The sequence below is a fragment of the Erinaceus europaeus genome, chromosome 20 (assembly GCF_950295315.1).
Source record: "Erinaceus europaeus chromosome 20, mEriEur2.1, whole genome shotgun sequence".
Classification (NCBI taxonomy): domain Eukaryota; kingdom Metazoa; phylum Chordata; class Mammalia; order Eulipotyphla; family Erinaceidae; genus Erinaceus; species Erinaceus europaeus.
In genome coordinates this window covers 33,933,257-33,957,713 of record NC_080181.1, presented here as the reverse complement: position 1 = coordinate 33,957,713, position 24,457 = coordinate 33,933,257, and the positions used below count along the sequence as shown (strand labels likewise).

Below are 24,457 nucleotides of genomic sequence, written 5' to 3'. Positions count from 1 at the left end.
GCAAGCTGTTCTGTTAAAAAACGACTCTACTATGGAGTATTCATCTTTCACCTTGTGGCTGGCTCCTTTGGCCCCTGGACATACTCCCACTGCCATCCTTCAGTACTGCAGCAAACACCAAGCTATACCTAGGACTCAGTCTGTTAAATTCCACTGAAAGCAAATTTTTGTCTTTCCCTACTAGTCCTCATCTGCCCTGGAGATAATCAAGGTATCAAAGCCTCACAAACATAAGCAATTTTATACCAAGTTGCCAGGTAGGAGGAACACTAGATTTCTTTGATTCACTATGATTGTTTCAACTGGTGTTCAGAGCACCCACCACTGCTCTGGGGCCCCAGAAGGGAATCAAGCAGGCACTGTGTTGTATTGGTGTGGGGATCTGTCTGCTCTGTGTGAAGAAAGACAAAAAAGAGACCACAGAACCTGGTGGACCATGGGCATGATGCCTCCAAGCCACAGGGGCTTCCTTTAATCAGAGATAACTGAAACAAGTGTTTTTCTTTCTTTCCTTCTTCTTCTTCTTTTTTTTTTTTTTTAAGTACAGCCATTGAAAAGATGACACATTAGGAAACATGTAAACACTGCAGCTGCTTAATTACAAGTTGCACTGCTTGGTTTAGTACCTACGTTCTCCCAGGTGTAGGGACCTGTAAGGAGGGGCACAGGTGCCTCCCCACTTCTTCCCTGGACAGAGAAGTAGAGAAAGGGCAGTAGAGGAAGAGAAAATATAAGACCTGGCTTATGCACAGCTCCTGAGAGAGTAAAAGCAGATTCTATCTCCTAATTCTCCCAGAAAAAAAGGTCAAAGATGTTAGGAAAGTTGAAAAATGAAGTTGTGTTGTCATCTGGGAGGCAGAGGAATGGACAGATGCTTTCTAGTTATCACATCAGCTACAGAGGCAGGCACACCAGATCTGAATCTCTCATGTTTTGATAAAGGCATACAACACAGAAGCCACCTTCCTTGGACACTTCAAACCAGGAACCTCAGGCCCCATACACTCAGGCCCCTCAGTCCCAGCTTTAAGTTCAGGGGCAGCTGGCTGGGTGATCCTGTTCCCATGGGGATTGTTCATTGCACCTGAACTCAGGCTCCAGCAGTGGGCGATAGGGTACTCCATCTTCCTTGGTTCTGCTGTCCTCTATCAACCCCATGTGTCATCCCAGATGCCTCTCCCTTCAGTCTCAGATCTCCTCCAAGAGTTATACCAAAAGCCCAAGACTGCACCAACTTCTCAAGAAAGGAGCCCCCATTTTTTTCATTCCAACTGAAAAATGGACATGGGGACCAACTGTCTCAGTGTTCCAAAGTACCAAGAACTCAGACTGCCAAACATAGGACTTACTTCTTTCCACAAAGATAGGCTTGATCTTTGTGGAAAGAAAAGGAGACTGTCAGAGGAAAGAATGTTAACACCTTGACTTACAACAGTCCTGAGAAGCACAGTGCAACAGAGGCAGCTGCCCCCTCTAGCAAAAACATGAATGTGCATGAGTTTTTGTGTATGTGCTTTAAAAATAAACAACAACAACAAAAAACCACACCAGTGGTCCTAAATTCTGGTCAATTACTAGTGATGACAAAAACATCATTTGGCAAGCAGACTTATTCTGAGGCTGTACAGCAAAGTCTTCTGTTGAGGCCTGCATTTCCCTCCTTCCCTCATAAGTAGGGAGTGAAGAGACTTAGGGAAGAAACACAACTTATAAGTGTTTGAAACCAAGCCCCATTTCCCAGAAATTAAATGGAGAACAAGGAGTGATGAGGGTCAACATTTAGGAAAGCAAACAGATCTCTTCTGAAAGGAAATGGAGGCTTCTGTATGGGCTTGCAGGGAACAGAGCAATACCTTACAGCCAGCCAAATTCAGTGCTGACCAGTGGAGCCATGGGGTGAAGACAGGCAGATACCTTCCCAGGGGACCTACTTTGGCCCTGCTCCAGGATGCCACAGACAAGGATTTGTAGGAGCTGGAGAAGGGAGGTGCTTGGGTGCCAGCAGTGCGAGAAAGGCCAGAAGAGCGGTGGCCTGTGGAGACTTCCCAGCACCACACCCAAGACTCCTGAAGAGGTAGCTTCCTAATCTTAAATCTCCCCCTGCTATTTAGGATGGGGCAGACCTAACTCCTGCTGCTACCTCAGGGACCGTACAGGGAATATGTGATTACCCAGGGCCTCGGTAGCATCTCAGGATTGCAGGGACAATGCTCAGATCCCACATCAGGAAGCCCGGAGAACTAGGAGCTCAGGACACCTGCTCTGCTCTCTTAGAAGACATGACATAGCCCCACACAGGGAGGCCTCAACACCAGGCTTTTTTTTTTACCCAGAGACTAAATGGGGGTGGGGTGCCCCCTTCTCTGTATGCCCACAGTGGCAGCAGAAACTCTGGGAGACTGCTTCCCAACCCATGCCCCTTAGGTTCTTCAGAGAAAAGAATTTAAGTCAAAACATGATTTGTTTTCAGGTTGCAAGTGATGGGTCAGCTGAGCACACCGTCCTCCCCCTCCCCAGCCACTGGTGTTTGGTTGATGGTGTGCTGGGTGTGAGCCCAGTCACTTCTTGGCCCCGGGGGCCTACTGCCTGCTGTTGTTATCAGACAGCTGGCTGGGGGTCCGCACCTCACCCAGCGAGGTCGTGCCCTCAAAGCGTTGTGAGGCGATGGCTGCCTGGTGGGACATACTCTTCCGTACAATATCACCCTTCCGCCATAACACCACTTCCTGCAGAGAGAGGTGCAACATGACAGACCATGAGAGGGAGGTATGGGGATGGGGATCCTAATGGTTCCCAACTTTGGGGGAATGTTAGGTAAAACTCTCTTCTGCTTATCTCTCACCAAAGACAGCAGCTGTCTATACTTCCTGCCATCCCCACCCCCTACTCTCACACTTGGCTACTTTTGATGGTGTCGGCTTGTAGAAGTCCCAGAGAGCTGACTCTTGGTACGAACTGGGAGCCCTACTTGCTATGGGGGTCAAGAGGTCAAAAGTCATCCCATGTTTTCATTTCTCCATATACCAACAGCACAAGCTCTCTGCCCTAGTTGGCTTCGTCTGGCAGAGATGGAGTCTGCTCTGCAGGAATGATGCCCTCCCTGCTGTGTCTAAGGCAGCCAGGGGTTGAAGGCAGTGCAGGGGCTCACCTGCTGTTTGAAGTAGCGTCTCTCTTCCTCATCTATCAGCACCAAGTTGAGGTAATAGCGCACAGAGAACTTCTTGTTGATGTCCCGCATGGTAGGGGTGAGCTCGTAGCCCGCCAAGAAAAGCCGGATAGGGATGGACTCTCCTTTAAGGGCCAGACAGGAAATCAAAATGAACTATTTCAGTTACACCAACCCCAATCTTCCACTAGTGCAGGGAATTCCCCCAAGCATGGCACAGAGCTCTCAGACAAGTGCTTCACCCAGTGAATAGCTAAAGCAAAACATGACTCTCTAATTTCATTCTGAGTCTTCTGTTTTTTGTTTGTTTGTTTTGTTTTGCTTATTAATGAGGGAGATAGGAGGAGAGAGGGCAAGACAGCCAGAGAATGACTCTGGTATATATGCTGCTGGGGATTGAACTCTGGACCTCATGCTTGAGAGTCCAATGCTTTATCCACTGTACCGCCTCCCAGATCACATTTCTGGTCTTCTGCTACATCTTCTCTATGTTGAGTGTGGACAGCACCAGATATTACTGTTAAGTGTCTCTTGATTACTTGGACTAGGTCTAGTTAACAAACTGTTTATTTATTGGGTAGAGACAGAAACTGAGGTGGACGCAGGAGATAGAGAGGGAAAGAGAAACACACCTGCAACAATGCTTCACCACTTGTGAAGCTTTCCCTCTGCAGGTAGAGACCAAAGCTAGAATATGAATTTTGCACATGGTAACATGTGCTCTGGTGTGCCACTACCCAGCCCTAGTTAGAAATTTTCAAAGCCAAGTAACTGTTCAACTGTAGCAAATTCTTTGTAGCACCTGGCAATTTTTATACTACCTGCCTCTACCCTAATTGGTATATGGCTCCCAAGATCCCCAATCAAAGACTGACTAGCAGGGTGGGGTAGGGGCCTAAAGAACAGTCACTCCACAATCTGGTCCCTTTTCTCCTAACTAGTAAAAGTGAAACAAAATTAGGGCAGTAATTCTACTGAGAAAGGCCCAGTTTATAATGTAGTCTGAAGCTAAATATAGACCATCTTAATTATCTGCTATTCGACAGTGCCCCATTTCACTGGTGCAGGGGGAATTACACACGACCCAATGTGCACACTAGGTTGGGAAAAAGAAAAAAAAAAAAAAAAAGAATAGAGACGAGGGGAGGAGAACAAAATCCTTATACTCTAAAACCCTGGCATGATGACACCTGGGGTCAGTAGTCAAGTGTCCTCATGTTCTGGGCTGCTAAGTCTACAATTACCTTCCTTTCACAGGGAACAGACTGTGGGAGCAGACTGAACAAAAGGTTGGCACCATCAAGCACTTCCAAATGGAAAAATACATTGTCATCTTCAGTTGCTCCAAAGCCAATGAGGCACTTAACTGACAGCTATTCCTAAATCACCATGGATTCTCCAAATAACAAAGCCCTCAATTTCACTCATTTGGGATTGATGTTGTCTCCATGGGCATGAGGGAGGCCATTTGCCTTTTCTTTTATTCTTTTTTAAAAATTTTATTAGTGACTTAATATTGATTCACAAAATTATGAGATAACAGAGGTATAATTCTGCTCTATTCCCACCACCAGAGTTCTGTATCTTTACTCCCTCTATTGAAAACTACAGCAATTCTCTCATGGTTACAGATATGGGTTGACTATTATTTCTATAACTGTCCATATTTATATACATTTGTCAATTTTTCTATGGTCTTGCCCTCTTTTTTTATTTTTATTTTATTTATTCCCTTTTGTTGCCCATGTTGTTTTATTGTTGTAGTTATTATTATTGTTGTTGTCATCGTTGTTGGATAGGACAGAGAGAAATGGAGAGAGGAGGGGAAGACAGAGAGGAGGAGAGAAAGATAGACACCTGCAGACCTGCTTCACCACCTGTGAAGCAACTCCCCTGCAGGTGGGGAGCTGGGGTTCGAACGGGGATCCTTATGCCGGTCCTTTTTTTTTTAAATTTATTTATTAAAAGGAAACATTGACTAAACCATAGGATAAGAAGGATACAACTCCACACAATTCCCACCACCAGAACTCCGCATGCCATCCCTTCCCGATAGCCTTCTCATTCTCTAACCCTCTGGGAGTGTGGACCTAAGGTCATCGTGGGATGCAGAAGATGGAAGGTCTGGCTTCCACAATTGCTTCCCCACTGAACATGGGCATTGACAGGTCGATCTGTACTCCCAGCCGAGAGAGGTCATTTTCTTTTTTCTTTCTTCTTTTTCTTTTTTAAAAATATTTTATTTATTAATGAGAAAAGAGGAGAGAGAGGAAAAACTAGATATCACTCTGGTATATGTGCTGCTGGGGACTGAAGTCAGGCCTGAGAGTCTAATGCCCCATCAAGTGTGCCACCTCCCAGACCACAGGAGGCCATTTTCATCCAGTTCCAACTGTTATCTACAGCACCTGATAGCACTGGCTGGAGTTTTTGTATTTGCTGAATGAATTCAGAGAAAGCAACATTTGACTAGAACAACATCTGACTAGAACAAACGAAAAAAATCCAAAAAAAAATTCCTGCCTTCACCTCTTACCCTGGGCAGCAGAGAATGGCAGAATGTCAATAGGAAGAAGAAGCAGTAAAATGTTCAGGCAATCTGCTACCCTAGCACTTGTCAAAAATTAAGACAGGCATAATTCTTGTGACTAAATCTCAAATATGAACTCAATACTGGGTGGAGAGGTTCAATCTCCCCAGCCCCTACTTGTAGGGAGAAAGCTTTACAAGTGGTGAAGCAGTGCTGCAGGTGTCTCTCTCCTTTCCTCTCAATGTAACCTGTAGAAAAGGATGGGGGGGAGTCACTGGGAGGGAACAGTGGATTTGTTGTGCAGGCACCAAGTCCCAGTGAAACCCTGGTGGCTATAAAAAATAATAATAAGGGGGGTGGTGGTGAGAGGAGGTAAGCAGACTTGAACAGTATAACACATGCAGCACCCCAGGGGCTTATGCAGGGCCTGGGGGACTCACCTCGCACTGGGGCCCCATCCATGATCTCATACTTGGCTATCGTGTCATTCTCGTGGTACACATTGGGGCCTGTGCCTGTTGTTTCCCGCTTGATGATGTCTATCTCCATGTGCTTGATTTTGATTCTCACCAGCAGGAAATATATCTTTCCGACAATGACGTCTTTCAAGTGGTATCTGCAAAAGAGAAAGTAAAGTAAGCTCTGGGCATAGTGGCTGCCCTTCTGCACACACATGTGCTGTTCTGATTTCAGGAGTGGTCACACTGCCTTGAGTATGATGAACAAAGTGCTAATCCACAGTGCTCCCTGGAGTGTCCGTGCAGAATGACTCCAGTATATTCTTAAATGGATTAATGTTAACTCTTACTTCCGCTTGTTAACTGCCTGTTCCACCCCCATCCTCAGGCTTGCTAATTTGCTCTATCCCTCAGTGCTCTAACTCCCTTTGATATCTTTTGTTTGTACTGTTTGTTTTCGATGGTCTGATATGTGAGAGGTCATTCTCCAGGCCCCGAGCCAGGACTTCTTCCTTCCTTCCCAAGCACCACAAACTGTCTTAGAAACTGGGCCTCAAGCTTTGTCTGCAATGGATCTAATGAAGCAGGCAAGAGGAGCAGGCAGCAGAGCCAGATACCTGCATCCTGCTTCAAGGGCAACTCTTCCCTGGCTGTGCTCTTCTCTCTTGTGCTCTGTGAGTGGTGATGACATCAGTCTGGTTGCACAATACTTTCTCACCTGTCCCTCACAACCCCAATCACAACCCTCAGCTTTTCTCTTTAGGTCAGGAGTTCTCAAAGTTATTTAAATTCAACATTTCCTTTATTCAAAATGAGACCTTAATCAAAAGCGTGAACAGAGTATATAAAAAATATCTAAGAGGAATTCCTGTAGAGGAATTAAGAGTGCTGAACCAATCCTGCCTTCAGTTGACCAAAGCCCATTTTCCAGATGAGAAATCCAGTAAAATCCAATAAAAGAAAAAAATGGCCTGGGAGGTGGCACAGTGGATAAAATGTTGGGCTCTCAAGCATGAGTTCTTGAGTTTGATCCCTGGCACTGCATATGCCAGAGTGATGCTCTGGTTTCTCTCTCTTTCTCTCTCTCTCTCTCTCTCTCCTTTCTCACAAGAAGGAGGAAGCCCTGGGGTGGGGGTGGGGATAGAGAAAGAAGGACAGAAAATAGGATATAGTGATACTTGTCTACCTCAGTCCCAATATATGACGTTACCACCTCTCTAAAGCTTTTCCACATACTCCACATTTAATTTTGAATGCACTGTTGACTGATGGCTATTCTGAAGCCCTACAAGATGGCATTACCAGCATGCCATCCTCTGCACCAGGTGTTAGGGAGTTGGTGAGCAGGCACAAACTTAAGAGACTGATTAAAAAAAAACAACTGTGAATAGAAAAATCCCTCTTATATTTTCCATATTTCACTTTCAAACATTTTTAGGACTGTACTATATTGAAAGGCTGCTTGTGCTTTTTTTTTTCTCCACGGTTATCTTTGGAGCTCAGTGCCTGTACCACAAATTCACTGCTCCTGGAGGCCATTTTTCCCATTTTATTGCCTTTGTTGTCACCCTTGTTGTTGTTGGATAGGATAGAGAGAAATGGAGAGAGCAGGGGAAGACAGAGAGGGGAGAGAAAGATAGACACCTGCAGACCAGCTTCACAGCCTATGAAGTGACCCCCCTGCAGGTGGGGAGCCAGGGGCTCAAACTGGGATCCTTACGCAGTCCTTGTGCTTTGCGCCATGTGCGCTTAACCCGATGCGCTACTGCCCAGAACTTGTGGCACATTTCTTAACTGTCAGTAAACTCTGTTATTTATAAGAACTTAAATATTTTGATGTTCAAACAGTAAACAGTTCAAAACATACATGACATCCCAACTACAAAGTTAAAATTATTTCAAGACATTTATAGTAAAGCACCAGGCCAGGGAGATAGCTTAGTCATTTAAAAGCATTGATTTGAATTCTTGAGGTACCAGAAGCTGCTGGTTTGACCACTGATACCACCTTATGCCCAAGTTTAGCAATGCTTTTTTTTCTTTCTCATTATAAGTAATAACAATAATTAAAAGAAAAAAGAAATAAAAGCAAGGCATCAGGTATTTGTTACTATTCATTTTAGTTAGATGTAGCAACAATCTGCCTAGAGTCTGATTTTTTTTAACTTAAAAAAATTTTATTATCTTTATTTACTGGATAGAGAAAGCCAGAAATCAAGAGGGAAGGGGGCTATAGAGAGGGAGAGAGACAGTCAGACATCTGTAGCCCTGCTTCACCACTTGCAAAGCTTTCCTCCTGCAGGTAGGGACTGGGGGCTTGAACCTGGGTCTTTCTTTGCACAGCATAATATGTGTGCTTAACTAGGTGCACCACCACCTAGGCCCTAGTGTTTGATTCCTAATGATATTAAAAACACATTAAGGGGAAGCAATTACAGAAACCAGACCTTCTGCCTTCTGTACCCCATAATGATCCTGGGTCCATGCTGCCAGAGGGATAAAGACTAGGAAAGCTTTCAAGGGATGGGATGGGATGGGATGGGATATGGATTTCTGGTGGCGGGAACTGTGTGGAATTGTACCCTTCTCATCCTATGGTCTTGTCAATATTTCCATTTTATAAATAAAAATTAAAAAACACATTAAAATTAATTGGAGTGAGGCATTCGTGCACCCAGTTGAGTGCACGTATTACCATGTGCAAGGACCCGGCTCAAGCTCCCAGTCCCCACCTGCAGGGGAGAAGCTTCATGAGCAGTGAAGCATGCTGCAGGTGTTTCTCCTATCTCCCTCCCTATCTCTACCCCCCAACTTCTGTCTTATCCAATAAAAAACAAAAAAAAGGAAGAAAGAAAAAAGAAAAAAATTAGTTGTGTAAAGGGGCTGGGTCAGTGGGGTAGGCAGACTTGCATGCATGAGACATGGGGCTGATCCCTGGCATTACATTTGCCACAGTCTGTCTTGCTTTCTCATGAAATAAATCCAATTTTTTAAACCAGCATATTTGTATATGATACAAAATAATGGTCTGGCATTCTGAGCTTGTTCCCAGGATAGAAAGGGAATAGTGGTACCTTGAATCTAAAACAAAGAACCTTACAGTTAATTAAGTTTGACTTTGTAAGACATCACAGGATGTTTTAATTTAATCCAGTTTAATTTTAGTGAAATTAATTTTCATTCCCTGGTGAATCTGGCTATCTTTATCCAAGGGCACTGTCCCCAGAATGGGGATCATGATGAACTGACAGAGGCAAAGGGTAGAAGCAAAGGACCTGTCAGATCAAGTCCTATCTTTACAAAAATCACTTTATTGGGGGAAATGCTGATTTACAAGACTATTGTCACAAAGGAACAATTTCGCATCTCCCTAAGGTAGGTGTCAGCACAGGTGATCTTCCCCCACCAATGGACCCTGCATCTCCCAACACCTTTTCAACCCTTTCCCACTTTCCCCCTTTGTGAGTCCTCCGAATGGCTCTTCCTCAGCCTCAGACCTCAGATACTTACTTGGATTTATTGTACTCGAACTCAATGTGCAGACAGTCCTCAATGCCCACCTCCATCTTAATGGAGGAGTTCAGCTCCGGGTAGGTGCTGAGTGTATGAACCACAATGTCCATCTCCTTGACAACATCGTTGAGGCGGCGGCTGATGGTGGCTCGAAGGAAATACCTGCGGGAGACGCACTAATGAAGGGACACTGCAGACCTCCAACACCACACCAACCATCTAGAGAGCAGCTCATACAGTGTTTTGTAAACCATTCTTGGGCTTTGTATTCCTTGTGGGAATTCCCCTCTGGGGATCTTCCTCTCAGGAAACCACATATACACGCTTAGAAACAACATTCTGCATTTTCAATTCCAGAGAGTTCAAAGACTTCTCCCCCATGCCACCCCCACCCTTTTTGAGGCCTGGGTAAAGAATGCTGCTTCAAGTAAAAGTGATTGCCCTGTCCTCTAGTAGTATTTGTTTCTCATGCCTTTCACAGTCCTCACCTCTGTCTGTCATGTATATAGGTTTTATTCCCTCTCCTAACTGTTAGTTCTTTTGGCAGGTGTGCAGAAGGGTAGTTAAGATAAAAAGTACAAGGGAAGTATCTTATATTCTTAAGACTATTTATTTATTCCCTTTTTGTTGACCTTGTTTAATTGTTGTAGTTATTGTTGTTACTGATGTCATTGTTGTTGGATAGGACAGAGAGAAATGGAGAGAGGAGGGGAAGACAAAGGGGGAGAGAAAGATAGACACCTGCAGACCTGCTTCACTGCTTGTGAAGCAATTCCCCGGCAGGTGAGGAGCCTGGGACACGAACTGGGATGCTTACACTGGTCCTTGCACCACGTGCGCTTAACCTGCTGTACTACTGCCCGACTCCCTGATATTCTTGTATTTATATGTTTCTTCAACAAATATTCAATCCATGAGGTCTTCTCAAGTCCCCTATAGTGAGAGAAACAGGGCACACACCAAGCTATTCATTCAGCAAACATTTGTTGCCTGGTATTAGGCTAAGTAAGATACATCCCATGGGGCGCTAGCCACCCTAGGGGAGCTGTGCAAATAAAGAGAAAAAGTAGAGCAGGTGGGAAGTGCTCACTCGGGGATAAGGGTTAGTGCCAGGGGCAGAGAAAAGGGTCTGCAGGAAGAGCAAACCTTGTTAGTTAAGCAAGAGGTAGAGTCTGTGTATGTGAGTAGCATATGGCTGGATCTGGGGTGCTGTGCTGGGGGCAAGTCAGAGGGAAGCCCTGTAAAGGTTTGTATGCCAACCCTTCCCTTTCACCCACGGCCAGGTGCACGGTCTCTCCCTTTTGACCTCCCTCCATGCTCTTGCCCAATAAAAAAAGAAACATCCTCTAATTATAGCATCTTCTGCATAAAACTTAGATAATCCTCACCTCTCCTGGAGAAGTTGCTAGCTAGGTCAACTTTACTTCTGTGTGGCTACTGTTTTTGGGTGACTCATTTATCTGAGTAATCTCCATGCATACCCCAAGATATTTGTTGCTAGCTCTGTTTTGTGAGTGCATGTGTGTTTACCAGAGCACTGTTTAACCTGGCTTATGGTAGTGAGGGGGACATGAGAATCTTTTCACCTAATCATTATGCTGTCTCCCCCACTGTACTCTTCTAACTGGGCTCCAAGCCTTCCTTCCTCTCCGTTCTGTGGAAAACACTGCTTTCAATCTATAATAGTGGAGGCCTTCTAAGTCAAGATACAGTATTCTGTCTGCTCTTTGTTCCTCACATGGGACCCAAACATGGTCCTGTGCCTTTGTCATGCTCCTCTGCTTCTTCTACCTCTCAAGATTGTGTCTTCTCTATTGGGCAGAGTGATGCTCCCTTTGGATTCACAATAAACATCCTGACGCCAAAGATATCTGACATTTAACTTCTCTGGAGTGGGACACCTGCATCAACATATCTGAAAGCTTCCCAAGTGATTCTAACATGGGAGTCTTTGTAGAGAGTTCTCATTGGGCATCTTGTTCTTTTAACTTTTCTGATTTTTTTCAATAGATTCAATATTTCTCCAGTTGCAGGCTTCTTCCTTTAGTCTATAGAGTCCCAAATGCAATAATCCCCAAACATCGCCAGACTTTATATTCTACCAGAGGGCTACTGCTCTCTTTCCTACAGGTCTATCCCTGAAAATGTTCTGTGTCCCTTGCTATCTTTGCCACAGAAACTGTGCTGCTGATGGTAACACAAGGGCCTCCCACTTGTCAAATCCAGTGTGGTCTGATTTCCCATGTCAGTTCTACAACAGAATGTAAATGCTGCCTCTTCTTGGAAATGTTCTTCCTATGGCCCCACTGGAGAGCACTGCCCTGTTTCACCTCCTCCCCATTCCAAGTCGGTCCTGGCTCTTGTCTCCCTGCATCCTCTGCCTTGATATTGTACTCCTGAGCAAGGATGCAGTTCTTTATTCTGAGCACCATGCTCGCATTTCCGACCATCTTTTATATGCCTCCATTCTGCCCGTGCTTCAAACTAGAATGAGATGCATTATCTTTACTACAGATCACTTTTCCATTCAGATTTCTCTACATCTCTACTCGCTGGCAAATTTTACTGGTTTCTGTGTAATTCCCTGCTTTCTGCTCAAACTCGCACTAGTTGTCTAACAGTTTTGTCTTGTCACTCTACTTATCCATCAAGCACAACAGATTATTAAGGAACCAATCCCATAACACAAACCAAAGAGAAAGGAGCCCAAACAGTTGTTTTGGATTTCTCTCCCTATATGATAGAAATCCTGAGCCTGCAATTTACTTTTTTTGTAAACTTAACTAACATTCTCTCTTTTCAGTGAACATAAGACAGGGAGTTTGTTTTTCTTTTTCCTCTCCTACAGATCTATTTTTCTCTGTGTGCGTTATGTATATATATAGACACACATCATATATATGCCATTTTGATCATTTAAACCATATAGTGGTACTAAGTACATTCACAATTTCATGCAGCCATCACCATCACCCACTTCTAGAACTTTCTTAAATTAACAAACTGAAGCCATTCCCTAATTAAGCACTAGTCCCTACCCAACTCCACACAGCCTCTGTCAACCACCACTCTACTTTGTCTCTGATTTTGACTACTCTAGGCATCAGTGGTATCATTTACTTCTTATTTAGGAGTATCTTATTTCACTTAATGTAATGATTTCAAAATGCATCCACAATGCAGCATATGACAGGGTTCCCTTCCTTTGTAAAAACTAAATAGTGGGGGCCAAGTGGTGGCATACCTGGTTGAGCACACGTTATAACTACAAGGACCTGAGTCGAGTCCCTGGTCCCCACCTGCAGGGGGAAAGCTTCTCAAGTGGTGCAGGTGTCTCTCTATCCCTCTCCCTCTATATCACCCATTTCCCTCTTGATTTCTGGATTTTCTTGATTAATTAATAAATAAATAAAGGTAGTAACAAATATTTAGAAAATAAATAAAATTAAAAAACCCTAAATAGCATTTCAGTTGTACTTGCTGTTTGGTTATTGTGAGAAATGCCAATTAATGAAGATGCGTGCCTATCTGAGGTCTTGCTTTCACTTATTTTGGGATCTACATTCAGAAGTGGAATTGCTGGATCATATGGGAACTCTATTTTTTAATTTTTTGAGTAACTACTATACTATTTTTAATACCCTTTTTCCTCCTAGACATGTAAGCATTTAAGAGAAATTCCACTATGAAAAAAAAAAATTAAACGGGGTCAGGTGGTAGCACAGCGGGTTAAGCGCACATGGAGCAAAGTGTAAGGGCCAGTGTTAAGGATCCTGGTTCGAGCCCCTGGCTCCCACCTATAGGGGGGTCACTTTACGAGCAGTGAAGCAGGTCTGCAGGTGTCTATTTTTCTCTCCCCCCCTCTAGTCTTCCCCTCTTCTCTCCATTTCTCTCTGTCCTATCCAACAACAACATCAATAACAATAATAATAATAACCACAATAACAAACAACAAGGGCAACAAAAGGGAAAAAAATAGCCTCCAGGAACAGTGGATTCATGGTATAGGCACTGAGCCCCACCAATAACCCTGGAGGCAAAAAGAAAAAAAGAAAATCAAATTAAACAAATACTTCAGTCAAGTTTAGGAGACAACTAGCTAATTCTCACTGTTCCTGTCTTTTCCTAGTGTAAACACATAAAACTGTCTTTTTTTTTTTTTGCTACCAGGGTTATCACTGGGGTTCCGTGCAAGCAATATAGACACACCACTTCTGGCAGCCATTTTCTCCACCCTTCCCCCATTTTTATTTGAACGGACAGAGAGAAATTGAGAGGGCAAGGGAGATAGAGAGGGAGAAAGAAAGACACCTGCAGTCCTGCTTCACTGCTTGGGAAGCATCCCCATTGTAGGTGGGGAGTAGGAGGGGGTTTGGGGGGGGCTCCAGCCTGGGTCCTTGCATATGGTAATGTGTGTGCTTAACCAGGTGCACCACTGCCCGCCCCCTACACAAAACTGTCCTTAGGAGGGATAATGTGAATCTTCTATTGGAAGAGAAGGCTGAGGAGGGATAAGAAGAGAGCAGATTTTGTACTAGACTGCACCATCCTAACCTCAACCTCCAGGTGAGAAAAACCAGCTGATCTTTTAATTTCAGTTCCACTCAAGAGTGGTTCTGGACTACTTTTACCCTAGGGATCCTAGAGTCTGTCCCTGCAGAAGTTCCAAAACTGAACAATAAACACACACACACACCATCTTAAATCTGTATTTTTTTTTCCAAAGAATTTGTCACACTATGTGTTTCACTTCACATATACATTTCATTCTTTCACTACCCTCAATTGATGGAGAGGCCAAATCTGGAATTAGAATCCAAACCTGCTACCCACTTTTCAAGTGAGAGAGTTGAGTGGCACAGCTCAGGGGCACCCATGACAGCTGGCCCGAGGACCAGGATGTTTAGATGCATAGCTGGGGGCTGGAAGCAGCTCGTATTGTACTGGTGTAGGACAGCCAACTGTGCAATTTTCTGAATGGGTTGTTAGCATAGCAATTACTAAAAATTAAATTATACAAACTTCCAATGAAATGAATGATATGCAAACCAAAGATAATGAATACTGAAAAGACAGTGCTTCCTGTTTCTCTATTTTTTTCCAGTTCTCTCTGTTCTTGGGGTAGTTACAGCTTGTGCTACCTTGTTCTACTGCACCTCTCTCCCCCCAGTTCTGCACTCACAGGTGTGAGGCTGGTAGTTTGAAATTGGCCATGAGGAAAATATCTGTCCTGTGGAAACTGACAAATGCTATAAACCAGGGGTTTCTCCTCTTGAGAGTTGCTGTTAAACTTCAACCAGCACACCACTACTCTCAGCACCCCTCCTTCTCCACCTCCATGGAGAATCTTAGAAATGTGGACAGCTCAGGCCCTCATCCACAAGGGGCAGCTTCCGGAGGCTGGTGGGGGTGGTGTGTGTGTGTGTGTGTGTGTGTGTGTGTGTGTGTGTTGTTTGCGTGCACTTGCACCACTTACCGTAGTTTCACATTTTGTCCCGTATAGGACTCATAGGGCTTCTCCACGTGGGTGAACTCAAAGTCAAACGCCTGTGATTGGGTAATTTCTCCAGGTCGGGCCAAGTCCTTCACCAGGGAGACGAACTCATGGTGATTCCCACGATCATAGTAGAGCTCTGGAAAGAGAGAGTGAGAGAGAGAGAGAGAGAGAGAGAGAGAGAGAATGAGAGAGATAGCACTGGCCATTTCAATCAGTCCCTCAGATACACAAGGCTGAGTAATGGTCAGGGTGGGGGGCAGTTCAGAATGCAGAAGCCCCTTTTCTGAAAGACTTCTCCATAAAATAGACCTCCTTTGAGCCTTCCTTTGGGAACTCTGTCTTATTTTTTATATTTTATTTATTTATTTTATGTGGATAGAGACAGAGTATTTGAGGGAGAAAAGGGAGGCATCAATAGAGAAACACTTGTAGTGCTGCTTCATTGCTTGTGAATATTCCCCGCTACAGGTGAGGACTGGTGGCTTGAACCCAGGTCTTATCATATTGTAATACATGAACTAGGTGTACCACTAATTGGCTATATGGAACCTTCTCATTTTTTTGGATCTTCACTGCATTCTCATAAACTGGTCTCCCTGCCCACCCTTACTCCCACTCAAGACACTCTTCCATGTTACAGAGAAAAATGTAAAACTATAACTCAGAACCCATTAGACTACTGTTCTAGCACTGTAGGGCTGTATTATTGTAAGGAGCGCAGCTATCAAAAAGACCATATACACACATTTTTTTTTAACATTTTCTAAACACCTACTCATAGCTATCTAATCATTATCAGTCTTACATGTAATCTCAGGAGACAGCTAGAACAGGCCTGATCACACACTTAATAGGTAAGGAAACTAAGGTGTAGGCGGTAAATCACTGGCTTAGGATCACAGGACTGGTAGAACAGTCAACTGAAGCTACTGAAGCAGGCCTCCTACTGGACGGAATCTATTCCTATGGTCTGGTGAGACGGGGTGATAACCACTTCTAAGGTTTTATGAGAATCAGGAGACGTGACACAGATGAAGGACTTGATGAAGACAGCAAACACTAAAATATATCTATTGGCTGCTGGCTGTTAATATCCCTCAAAAAGGGACCCGCATAGCCTACAGGACAATGTTTTCATGTTAATTCCTGCATGTCAATCAGAGGCTCTCAATCTGTGTGCAGCTGAGTCACTTGGAGGCTTTGTTAAAACAGATTGTTGGGCCCCCCGCGTGTTTTTAAGAAGGCTGGAGTGGGGCCCAACGATTTCCCTTCCATTTATTTATTTAAATTTTATCAGAGCACTGCTCAGCTCTGGCTTATGGTGATGGTGGAGGACTGAACCTGGGACTCTGGAGCCTAAGGCCTGAGAGTCTGTTCATAACCAACCATGAAGCCATCTCTGACATATTCCCCACCTTTTTTTTTTTTTTTTTTTTTGCCTCCAGGGTTATCGCTGGGGCTCTGAGCCTTTACTGTGAATCCACTGCTCCTGCGGTCATTTTTTTTTTTCTTTCAACTTTTTGGGTAGGACAGAATGAAACTGAGAGGGGAGGGAGAAGATAGAGCCAGAGGTTCAAACTGAGATCTTTCTGTGGGGTCCTTGCGCTTCATATTATGTGTGCTTAACCTGGTGTGCCACCAGCCAGCCTCCCCTCCGCCACTTTAAAAAAAAATTTTTTTTTTTGCAACCAGAATTATTGATGGAACTTAGTACCTATACAGCCCTGCCATTCCCAGTGGCTTTTTATTTTTATTTTTATTATTATTTGATAGAGGGTGTCTGGAGAGACAGATAAATATGTACAGAGAAGAGACGTCTGTAGCAGGGCTCTACTCCTCTTCAAGTTTCTCCACTGCAGGTGGGGATGAGGGACTCAAACCTGGATCCTTGTGCATGGTAATATATACTCTACAGGGAGATCCACCACCCAGTCTCATAATTCACATTTTCTTAAATATTTGTAAATTTAGTTTTACTTTTGAGACAGAGAGAAATGGGGGGATGGAAAGGAGGGAGGGTGGGACAGAGAGGCCTGCAGCACTGTTCTACTGCTTTTGAGTTTCCTGCAGGTGGGGGCTAAGGGCTTGAACCTGGGTCCCTGAGCATGATAACATGTATGTTTTGCAGGGCATGCCCGCCAGCCTAGCCTCTCAGAATTTTCCTTTCTTTCTTTCTTTCTTTCTTTCTTTCTTTCTTTCTTTTTTTTTTTTTTTAAGACAGAGATGCAGAAAGCAAGTAAGAGAGATCACAGCACTAAAGCTTCCTTCGATGCAGTGGGGGCTGGACTCAAACCTGGTTTTTACATATAGCAAAGCAGCGCACTATCCAAGTGAGTTATTTTGCCTGCCCTTTAGAATTCACATTTCTAGTAAACTCCAAGGGGCTGCTGGTCATGCTGGTCCAGGGACCACACTTTGAGAAGCACTACTCTAAATTCATCTTCCTCTGGAAATGATTATTATAAGTTTATGATACTCATCTGTCCTAGATTATTTTCTGCCTGTTTGTACTGAGCTATGTAGTTACATGCATGGTCAATAGGAAAAAGGCGTTATCCCCAGTTTACTTGGTTTCCCAGAACCTGGCTGAGCACTGAGGACACTTAGTGCTGACTGTGAAGATATCTGTCTACATTATAGTCAGGGCCCTGCCCCTTGGGCATTGCTGGGCTCCAGCTCTGTGTGAGGCTGTGACCTGCTGGGAGAATGGGGTGGCAGAGAGCATTTGCTGTCTCTGCTGTCAGCTGTCTGGGGACAAGGACAGACCCACAGAGAGGAACACCTGAGGACAACTGTAGGCCTGATTCTGTCTCCAGCACACCCTGGCACTCTGTCGGGGATGACTGAGTGTCAGGGTCGCTAACGGCCAGAGATGCTCTGCTCTGGCTCTACCTGAGAGTGCTAAGTTTGATTCCTGACCAGGACTCAGATATTCTTGGGACTAAGAACCAGAAAGCTTGCCTCCCTGGAGTCAAGGGTGTCCAGTTCTGGGCTGAGTATAAGCATGCTTAGAGAAGAAAAAGTTTAAGAGGTCCAGTTACCCACTTGTCCTAGTAACTGGTCCTGAGAACTCCTATTCCACTAGGACCTATTCTGAAGCAGAGTAGGTTCTGTTTTCATAGTAAGTCAACTGGTAGAGAGGTGGCAGTAGTGCTGTTAATCCCCAAAGACTGCTGCTCTTCTGGGATAATTTACAATGTATTCTGGGATTATGATTTGTAGTCAATTTCCTCTTGACCCATATTGACCCATCTTGTATTACAAACCACTCATCACCTCCTCTTTCTCCAAACAGGAAAAGGCAGTCCTCTTGAGTAGTGTGATGTACAAAAAAGCTAAGCAAGAGGAAGATAGTTGCAAAATATTGATGTGGAGAAAGGGGGGTAGAGGACGGTCATCAACCCATGCCTGTTAGAAATTCCTCTAACTATGGCTCTGATTAAAGTAAGGAAGTGCAGTAAATAGGATAGGACAGAACCTTTTGTCAGGCTGTGACAAGGGCTCCCCCACTTACTCCTGCTATTCCACGGCTAGCCCTAGAGCCCTTGTGGATGGTTCTAGATGAGAGATGGCCTATTATGCAGGAACCTGGTGCCCTGATTCCAAACTACTTGGTTCTTATGGTAGATTCTGTCAACAGAAGCTGGCCTTCATGTTCGAGCGACCAGTGGAAAACTTCTCAGTTAAAAGCAACACTGGATGGAAAAATATACAAATATGAGCCTGCAGCCCAAAGGCCACATGGGAAACAACACAGAGAAGGATCTGGGAGTGCTCAGCTTTGGGGCTGCTGGATTGAACCCAGTGGGTGGTCCTGCTATAGGTCACAACCTCTGGCAGGAGAGGTACTTTCCTGCGTGGTTTCAGGTTCTCTTCCTTCTGGATACATGTTAACACCAGCTCTGACATCAAATACTATGGAAGAGTAACCTTTGTGTAGTTAAGGTGTGGCTTTGAGAAATCATTCCAAAGCCAATTTGCAATGTTTCCACAAACACTGTGGAGCAAAGGGACGGAAATGAAGTTGGACTGAGCCATGCGCCTAAAATTTTAGTTTCCTCTCGCATTATCACAAACAAAAGCCATGCTGTTCTTTCCCTCAATATGTTTGGACTCTGAAGACTTCAGAGAGCCTCTTTTCTAGTCCAAAGACACAGTCACAAACTGTCCCTTCTTCTTGCCAACCTCTGAGGCTCTCAGGACTCAGCTACTTCAGGGTAGAAGTGTAAACTGACCAAGCTCTGGCTGCCTTGGTAAAGAGGAAACAGATTTTGGAGTCAGCATTTTTCTTTATTTCTTCTTTTTTATTTTATTTTTCTATCTCTTTTGATAAGGCACAGAGAAATTAAGAGATGGGGAGGGGGGACATAGAGAAACACCTGCAACAACTGCTTCACCACTTGTGAAGCCCCCCCCCCCACAGGTGAGGAGAGGGGGCTTGAACCTGGGTCCTTGCACATGGTAACCTATACACTTAACCAGGTGCTCCACTGCCTGGCCCTTAGCCAGGATATTTTCATGGTGATACTTGCTACCTATAGCCACCTTCAGAGTGAAGACAACTGAACCAGTTCTGTACCCCAGGCTCATTCTGACACTGACCACTAGGTTTAGGACCATGCTGAGTCTAGGTTTTGTGCTGTTTTTAGAAGTCACAGAAATCAGCCAGAACAAAAATTTATCCAGAGCCTTCTTCTTGGGGCTGGGCAGTGGCACACTTGATTATGTGCAAATATCACCATGTGCAAAGACCCAGGTTGGAGTCTCCACTCCCCAAATGCAGAGGGCTTGCTTCATAAGCAGTGAAGTAGGTCTTCAGGTACTACTCTTTTCCTCTTTCCCTCTCTATCTCCCCCTCCTCTCTCAATTTCTCTCTGTCCTGTCTAATAATAAGACAAAAAAAAAAAGAAAAAAGAAAGAAAGAAAGAAATTGAGAGGGAAGGGAGAGACAGAGAGGGAGAGAGAAAGATAGATGCCTGCAGACTGGCTTCACCTCTCATGAAGCTTTTCTTTGTAGGCAGGGAGTGAGGACTTGAACTTGAGTCCATGAGCATGGTAATATGTGTGCTCAAACAGCCTGGTTCTCACACAACAGAAAGACTTTAGCAAAGTCTGTATTACTATAAACTGGATCTTGTCTAATGATAATCCAGTCTGTTCAGTTCTAAATAGTAATAGCATAATATCAGGCTGTATCATGCACATATGGAAAATAGATGTTCTTTACTTTTTAAAGATTATTTATTGAGAAAGAGAAAAGGATAGAGATAGAAGCAGAGTATCATTCTAGTATATGTGACCCTGAGGACAGAACTTGGAATCTTATGCTTATAACTCCAGAATTCTACCACTGCACCACTTCCTGGGCAACTTTCACTAGAAGCTAAAGGAATTATTCCCTAAGTATAAGAAAGGTAAACTATACAAAACATTTCATTGTCAAGATGTGGGACTCTTCCCAGGAGGAATGGATGGAACTTAAAAAAAAAAAGAAAGAAAGAAAGAAAAAAAAGAAAAGAATTGGGGGCCAGGCAATGGTGCAACCAGCTAAGTGTAGGTATTACCATATGCAAGGACCCAAGTTCAAGCCCCTGCTCCCCACCTGCAGAAGGGATACTTCACAAGTGGTGAAGCAGGTCTGCAGTTATCTATCTTTCTCTGACTTTGAGTGGGAGAAAGCCCTCCTCCCCTCTCAATTTCTTTCTGTCCTATCCAATAAAATAGAAAGAAAAAAAGGGGGGATGGGTGGTGGCGCACCTGGTTGAGCACATGTATTACAATGCTCAAGAATGTGGGTTCGAGCCCCTGGTCCCCACCTGCAGGGGGAAAGCTTTGTGAGTGGTGAAGCAGTGCTGCAGGTGTCTCTCTCCCTCTCTATCACCCCCTTCCCTCTTGATTTCTGGCTGTCCTTCTCCAATAAATAAAGATTAAAAAAAAGAAGAAAAAGGAAAAAATTGGTCACTGGGAGTGGTGGATTCCTAGTGCTGGCACCAAGCCCCAGTGATAACTCTAGTGGTGATAAAAATAGATAAACAAATAATCATTTTAGCATAATGGTTATGCAAAGAGACTATGATTTATATGAAAAAAATGAGTTAAGAGAGGAAGCACTGAACAAAGGGGACAGTGTCAATTCTTACCGCCGTGTGGCGCGAAACCCATTTGGCAGGCCCTCCACCTGCAGAATCAGGTCTCAGGCCAGAATGGAGTTCCTCCACTGACTTCATACATAGTCAGTGAAGAAGAAAACCACACGACCACAACTTCAGCATCATCACTTACTCGCTCGCTCCGCTCTAGTACCCCAAGACTGTCACAGAGACCAGCTTATGTGTGTGACATTACTGTACTCTGTGTGAAGCATGATCCCCTGACCTCTCAACACCCTCCTAGTGATTGTGTTATCCTGGCCTTCCAGGAAGAAAGCTGAGGCCCAGAAAGGGGCAGAGCTCCCCAAAGTCACATGGTCTCCACAGCCCACAGTGATTAGGGGTCCAGGAGGAGTTCTAACAAGCAGTGGCCACAAAAGGTTCTGAAAATAGAAGGAATTCTGTCCTGGAGATTCAAGGAGATGAACATAAACCAGGTGGGGACAGGCACAGAGGCAGCTGCAACTCTCTTTTATTTAGACTAGGTAGTTTTTTGTTTTGTTTTGTTTTTACCAGATAGTGGTGCAGGGGATTGAATTTGGGACTTTGGAGCCTCAGGCATGAAAGTCTCTTTGCATAACCATTATGCCATCTACCCGTAGGGTAGAGGGTGGTCTTGACACAGCCCCCTTAAACCATTGATATTGTATTGCTGGGGCAGGGGAGATCTGGTCATCTTTCATATATTGGGGAGTTTCTACCTCCAGGAGTAATGAACTCAATACAGACTAAACATTCACTTGGATTATGGAGCCAAAGAGCCCAGGCAATAATTTTCAAGCTTTCAGTTCTCAACGGTCCCATACAACATGCTTAGCAAAAACTGCTTTGGATTCACCTGATCTGCCCAGTGAATAGAGATGATTTTGCTCTTCAGAGAACACATGGCAATCTTTCATGACATTTTAGGGGTTACAACTGGGGACAGGGCAGCTAGTAATGTCTGGTGGGGAGAGGCCCAGGATGCAGCAATAAAGAACTATTAGGTTCAAAGTCGATGCCACTGCTGCTGCTGTTGCTACTGAGAAATCTTATCTAAACTCAAAGCAGGCAAGCAGAAGGCATGAGACAATCCTCAGACCCCTTCAGGTCCGCTTGTGTTTTGGATTTAAAACAATGGAAAGGATCCTAGAGGACCAACCAGCTTTCAACTTGATTTTATTCTCTTAACGACATGAGACCAATGCTTTAGTTGAGTACTGACGACCTCTTTTTCCCAGAGTCCCTCCGACCTGCACCTCTGTCAAAGGGAGAACAAGTGCTGTGATGAGTTCTCAGGAAGCCAAGGAGAGGATTTAACCAGCTTCCTCCAGGAGGTCTCAAGAAACCAGGATTCTATCCATATGTGTAGGGTGTAGTATACGGTATGGATCCCCACTTACCCACCCCCATGGGTATTTCCTGGGAACTTACACTTGACAATGGCAAGAACAACTAATTTCAAATGTACCTAAAACTATTAATAAACACTAGTCTCCAAAGTCTCAGAAATGGAGACAGCCCCTCCTTGGGGCTTTTGGACATGAGACTCATCTTCCCAGAGGCTGTCTCTCCACCATAGAAGAATAACTAATTCTCCTTCTTGTCAAATTCCCCCAATCTCCTGTGTCACAAACTTGTACAGCCTACTTGTAATTGTTAAAGCTCGTGTGAAGACTGTTGAAACATCGCGAAATTTCAGTCACTTAATACTGGCTTTGGAGTCCCCAAAAGTGTTGTTAGTTTGTTTGTTCACTTTGTCTTTAAGGAAAAAACGAGCGAGCTGAAAACTAGCCACAGGAAATAGAAGTCTTAGGAAATACAGGCTAGGTAGACAGGCTGCCAGGCTATCTTCTGTAAACATGAAAAGACGAGCAGTTCAAAACTAAGGTGAAACGGGAGACTCTGGGGAGCCCTGTCCCCACAGCACATCTCAAAAGAAGTGCGGAAGGATGAGAATGACACTAAGAGGGGTGCAGAGCTTACTTCAAGTCTGACAGCCAAACCCACCTGCAGGAGCATCGCCTTTCTAAATTTTGGAGGCAGGAGGCAAAGCTGAGCGTTTTGCAGAAGGGTCAGGCGCGGTGGCAGGAAAGGTGCCCACAGCAGGGCTCAGGGGCGCCCCCCACGCCCAGCCCTCCCGGCTGTCACTTTGGCAGCTAGATGGGCCCGAACCCCGGACTCACCGATCTGCCCGATGAATTCGATCTTGATGCCCTGGTGCTCCAGCCGCTTGTTGGGGTTCTTGAGCGCGAGGCTCACCTTGCCAGAGACCGTCTCCCCGTCGTAGAAGAGGAAATATTTCTCCTTCTTGCCGTCCTCTGTCTTGTGCTCGGCCCGCTTCCGACTCTCCGCATCGTTCAGCAAGATTTCCACCTCCACGCTCTGCCCGAAGCCGAAGAAGCTCATCTTCCCGGTGGGCCAAGCCACTCCCGGCTGCACCGCTCCTCTGCGCTGGGCACGGGGACGCGGCCCCAGCTCCGCAGCCTGGCTGGGGGCGACCGCAGGACTCCCCTCCCTCCGGGCGGGGGCAGGGCCGGCTGAGGCGCAGCGAGAACCGAGCTCCCGGGTACTAGGGGCCGATGCGGGAGAGGGCGCTCACCGCAGTGCCCGGGTGCCGTGCACGACGCGGGCTGTGAGCCCCGCCGCCCACCAGCTTGGGTGCGGCGCAGTGCAGCGGAGAGAGCCAGTCCAGCCTCCCGCGGTGCAACGCACCGAGCTGCTCCAGCGGCTCCGGGCAGGAGGCGGAGGTGGGGCGGCCTCCAGCCCGCACGCGCTGGAGACGCAAGGCGCATGCGCACGCTTCGGCCTTGGTGGCTCCGGCCTCCAGGCCGCAGGGAGGAGTGCTTATGCGCATGTGCGCTGGAAGCTGGGCGACCTGACATTCCCTTAGTTGACATGGCAGCCACGGCCTCGTTCCAGAAAAAACTGGGCCCAGTCGCCCCGTAGAATTAACAACCCTACAGAGAAAGATCTGGACTGGTTTTTCCTTTGCTTTCTTTATTGTTTCAATTATATGAGAACAAGCCCCCCCACGCCCACTGAGATATACGTTTAATCCCATCTCTGTCTAAACGGGTGAAGGTGGCCCACTGACACGCACGCGAAATGTCGTTTGGCAGGGGCAAAGGTGATAGTTAATATAGGAAGTAGCTCCTCTTAAGT

At 45.2% G+C, this 24,457-nt stretch overlaps 1 protein-coding gene across 1 annotated transcript; it reads right to left on the bottom strand.

The window, feature by feature from the left end:
* Window positions 1–425: 425 nt before the first annotated feature.
* VPS26B (VPS26 retromer complex component B) lies at window positions 426–24,065 on the bottom strand. The gene is made up of 6 exons (XM_007531740.3): window positions 23,479–24,065; window positions 15,144–15,300; window positions 9,665–9,829; window positions 6,137–6,312; window positions 3,149–3,291; window positions 426–2,726 (listed from the first exon to the last, which is right to left on the bottom strand). Exons 1-6 carry the CDS (start codon window positions 23,699–23,701, stop codon window positions 2,580–2,582), a joined length of 1,011 nt encoding a protein of 336 aa, XP_007531802.1. The 5' UTR covers window positions 23,702–24,065; the 3' UTR covers window positions 426–2,579.
* Window positions 24,066–24,457: the final 392 nt, after the last annotated feature.